The following is a 4,793-nucleotide window of genomic DNA, read 5'->3' as shown; positions in this document are numbered from 1 at the left end:
AAAGGGATGTCAGATTGTATGGAACTATTTTGATCATCTCCAATAGGCTCCTAGTTCTAGATAAAAATGGTAGTTTGTAATAGATAATCTAAAACAAGATATGCTTGAAGAAGTAAGGATTGAATGCCCAACCCACAGTATGAAAGCAAGAGATGAGTTTCTTTCAAAGAATACAAGAAACCAGAAGGCAAAAGCATCAAATTAAGCAATACTAAATCAATAACCTAAAAGAATCAAGAGATCATTTATAATTACATTGTATTTTACAGTCAACAGATGTCCCGGAAGAATCAATTAAAGAATGTTAATCTTCCAAGATACATAAATTACAAATCGCATCAGCATGGCCGAACGATGTTACAAGTATCTTTGATTTCATCTGATGATGCAATCACAGGCAGAATGGAGTAATGAATTTTAACCAGGCCATTCCAATCCACCCTAAGATCTGATAATGGAATGACTGTCGTGTGCTTTTGGGACCCCCCGATGTAAGCAAGTGGTAGCAGCTTGGCTGCGTTGGATCACATAACTAAGAATCAATATGGTTTGCTTTGTTTGTTGTCTCTCTTCAGCTGGACTTTTAATTTCTTTCCACCTAATTGGCATCCGTTCATCCTACTTATGGCAGATTGAGCAGCCTCGACTGAATCATAACTAACAAATCCTGTAGATGGAGCAAGGTTAAATAAACGGCTACAGTTACCAAAATATAGTAGAGAATGATCAGAACACTTCATCTTCAACATTTGTTTTTGCACGAAGTTGGTGTAAAGGAGTAAGAAAAAAATGTCAGCTACCCATTAAAGGAATCAACCGTGCTCACCAAAACATTTGCTAACTCCAGATGTTTTGTCAACAAATACTTTAGCACTCAAAACTCGACCAAATGCTCGAAAAGAATTAGCAAGCTCCAGATCACCAAATTCTTGAGGTATGTGATAAATAAAAAGATTAGCACCAGGTGGGCCTAGAGTAAGAGAGATAAGTATAATTCTCAGAAACTCAACCAATCAGTAAATTGAAGTCGGACAAAAACAGAAATAACTACCTACCTTCAATCTGACTCCCAGAGCCTTTACCCAAACTAGACGTTGGAGAGTTATTGTTACCACCAGTAAATGGCCCAGGTGAACTGCTCACAACCCCAGGACTCATCATTCCTCCAGGGTATGTCATGGGATGCTGAAGACCTGGAACTGCAGGATACGCAGAGCCAACGTAACTTGCAGGAGGCATGCCATAATTTCTAGTGGCCATACCTGGGCCAAGGTCGGGTGGGATCCCACGCATTGCATTTCCTTGGTTTAATTGGGGTATCATATTGGGAAAACCAGATTGATTCTGCATTGGAGGTAGATGATACTGCATAAGCCCATAACTTCCAGGAGCCTACAAAGAGAATGCAGAGACTATCATTGGCTACCCTCCTATTTCAATATAAAAAATTTCAATTCAAACATGAAAATGAAAACCACTCAAAAGGAAATCAAGATTAAGATCATGGATCAGGTGTCTGATTTATAACGTTCATTAATAACTCCTCTAATTTAAAAGAGATATGAATGGCGTTCTTTTGAAAGCATGACAACCAAAAGAACAAGAACAAGGACAGCACAGACCCTCTACAATAATAATAAAAGAGAAACAGGAAGAAAAAAAAAAATATATATATATATATATCATTGCACACAAATGCATACATACATACTAAAGAAGAAGCCCAAAAATAATCCCCTTGCAAAACTGACCTGATAACCATAGCCATTATATGGTGGAATATAACCCAGTGGCACAGCTCCAAACAGCGAAGAGCGTTGAGAGTCGGGATTAAGCACATTAGAGGCCTGTGATTGAGCTTTCTGAGCTTTCCGAGCTTGCCTTTCCTTCTCTGTGTCAGCCCATTTAACAACCAAAGGGACACTGGATCCCTGAGTAGGGGAAAAAACAACCAAATGATGTTGGCTAAAGTATGTCGGCCCCAAAAAGATGTTGGCTCGTGCAAGAAAGCTCGACTATCGATGATAATGAATTTAACTAACCAATTTGACTTGTATGACAAATTCCTCACCGAAAAAATTCCAACCAGTTACAGCTACAACGAATTTCATTTTTTTTTTTAGAAAAAATAAATAAATGCTATTCTGTCCAGGGCCAGGCCACAATACCATCTGCTAGTATAAGTATGACTATTAGTTTCATTCATCCATTATAAAATTCATTAAAAATAAAAGTAAAACCAATGGAAGAATAAAAGAATACGGTCTTAAGCAACAGGGAAACAAAAAGAAGAAACAAAAATATTCATGTTTAATGCAAGTTTATGCAAAGCAATGCTCTGAACACAAATTTAAATATCCTTATCAGAACCCCCGATGCCTTCTTCCCATTGATAGATGTAGCTGGACTGAGAGTAAAACATTATCAAACTAATAGAATATTACTGCAATACAATATCACGATACATAACTGCTATCCATGAAATGATCTTGAGAGGCGGGGAATAAAATTTACATCAACATTCTCATGAATAAAAGGGTTCAACATAACAAGAGCGAGCAATACCCTTTTTCAGAAATGAAATATTCAGACAATATTATGGGATCTATGATTTCAATGATTTTGGTATTGACCACCTATCAACTAAATTTGAAAAGCTAAACATTTCTAGAAAATTAACTCAGCGATAAATGAGTAGACAAGTTAATTTACATTACCTCCATTTTATGCTTTCCATTAATTGCCTCAAGTGCTGCAACAGCCTGATCCTTCGTCTCATACTTCAAGAATGCACAACCTGAACTTGAGCAACATATGGAGCTAATGGTGAAGATTCAACTGAATGTGTGAGATCTTTCATAATTTCAACTAACATCAAGCTGAAACAAACCAAAAACTACCTTTACTTGTCTGCTGCGAACCTCTTAATATTTGCAAGTCTTTTATAGTTCCATATTGAGAGAAAAGACTAGAAACTTCATCTTCAGATACATTTTTTGGAAGCATTCCAATGAAGAGTTTGTGTTCTGCTCTTTTCACAAAAAACCAATCATTACTATCCAAAATTAATCTTTTAGCAAGATAAATACAAGCTCATGAAGAAAGTGGCGATGTAGGTGATAGATATTAGAACCATCTTTTAGATGAAATATTCAAGCAGGGCATGATATTACACCTAGTCTTTCCAGCTCGCCATCTGCATATTTTACTTGCAACGGACTAGAAGCCTGATTGAATGGAAAAGGAGAGGTATTACTAATCAATTTGACGATAAACATTGTTTAATTACAGAGTTAACGGAAACATAAAAGGATAATTACAAGAAGAATCATAACATCAGAGAATCATTGCTCCAAAATTTAAGACAAAAAGCCATAATTTAGGGGTCAAAAGTTGATCCCACTCCAATGATGTGCATAGTTAACTTAATTTTGTAAAAGCCAGCTTCCTATAAAGGTTTTATTTATTTTTACTCTTTTCTCTATTGTTCATCGTCAGAGCATGTCCAGGCACAAGGGTATCACCTTTGAGAGTTAAACTATAATATATAATTGAAAAGATCAACAACTTTTTTTCTTAAGAAAAAGGGACGTGAAAGCTTAAAGCGTCCGCTCAAGTTGGCTCCACAAGAAATGTAGAGCGCTTCGAGTTCATTTTTAAGTCCATATATAAGATACATCACAATGTGCTGTATCTAAAACTAGAAAGCAGCTTCTACAAAAATCCAAGACTTCTTCTAGGTTACCGATAACAGCGATTACGTACAAGGCCAAGTCATCGAATCGATCAGTTGCATTGATTAGCATTATCGACAAGAAAGAAAAAAAAAAAAAAAGATATAAATTACAAAACATTGGGAGAGAAAGAGACATAAATTATACAAAATCATAAAAACGTCCAGATTCCACTAACCCCAGGCAAAGTTTTCTTGTTATGGCAAGCATTGATCGCCTTATCCGCCTCCTGCCTCGAAGGACATATCACAAAACAGCAACCTGAAAATGTAGTAACCAAAACAAGCCCAAATCACAACAATATTAGGGATCAGCACATCAATTCACAATGTTTATCGGTTAAAGACCTCTCAAAATCAATCGAACCACAAACAAGCAACAACACACAACCAAAACAGAGAGAATGCTAGTGTAAATGTAAACTAAGAAAAATAAGAACGAGAGACGCTGAAGTTGAAATCAAAGAGAAAAACCTCTAGAGGCGCGAGTGGTTTTGTCTCTTATGATGTTGACCTCGTCCACAAGTGCAAACTCTTGGAACATTGCGAGAAGTTGAGCTTCGGTCATATGCTTCGGCACTTGACCAACAAAGAGTTTGACGCTGTCTTCCTCCTCCTGACTACTCCTCTCTCCTCCTCCACTCCCCTCCGCCATTAATGCCGGTTTCAAGCTTTCTCTCTCTGTCTCTGTGTCTGTCTCTCTCTAGTTTTCGCCGTCGCTTCTCTCTCTGATATTGGATTTTCCTTCTGAAAGTCTTCGCAGAGAAAAAAATGAGTGCTTCTGATGCTAAAATTAGATCTCTTCAATAAATTACACTAATTAAAATGACTGTAAATTACCCCTGGATTTTCTACTTATTACCAAATTGCCATTACAGCTGTTTTTACTCTCGCGCTCCTTTGTTCTTCTGTTCGCAGCGAAACTTGGTGTACTTATTTATGTGAATGGTTAATTACATTTATACCCTTTGTCTTTTTAAAAAATAAATGTTTATTTTCTCTAAATCAAATTAATCGCATGTTTTTTGTTCAATAATTATGTTTAAAATTCAATTTCTTT

The 4,793-nt window shown here is 36.5% G+C and overlaps 1 protein-coding gene across 2 annotated transcripts; it reads right to left on the bottom strand.

Moving 5' to 3' along the window:
• Positions 1–201: 201 nt before the first annotated feature.
• Positions 202–4,513, bottom strand: LOC111807127 (RNA-binding protein BRN1). Of its 2 annotated transcripts, XM_087129335.1 has the most exons (9): positions 4,208–4,512; positions 3,913–3,995; positions 3,176–3,227; positions 2,901–3,026; positions 2,718–2,797; positions 1,752–1,931; positions 1,056–1,392; positions 827–970; positions 202–667 (listed from the first exon to the last, which is right to left on the bottom strand). In XM_087129335.1, the coding sequence occupies exons 1-9, from the start codon at positions 4,386–4,388 to the stop codon at positions 540–542; spliced, it is 1,311 nt and encodes a 436-aa protein (XP_086985461.1). In that variant the 5' UTR covers positions 4,389–4,512; the 3' UTR covers positions 202–539. The 2 variants fall into 2 exon arrangements, with proteins under 2 accessions (XP_086985461.1, XP_086985462.1); XM_087129336.1 differs by lacking the exon at positions 827–970 and having other exon boundaries at positions 4,208–4,513.
• Between the last annotated feature and the right edge of the window lie 280 nt (positions 4,514–4,793).

The sequence above is a fragment of the Cucurbita pepo genome, chromosome 12, assembly GCF_057944985.1.
Source record: "Cucurbita pepo subsp. pepo isolate OVF chromosome 12, ASM5794498v1, whole genome shotgun sequence".
In the NCBI taxonomy this organism is placed as follows: domain Eukaryota; kingdom Viridiplantae; phylum Streptophyta; class Magnoliopsida; order Cucurbitales; family Cucurbitaceae; genus Cucurbita; species Cucurbita pepo.
Note: the sequence above shows the minus strand (reverse complement) of the source record. Positions and strands in the feature narration are given on the sequence as shown.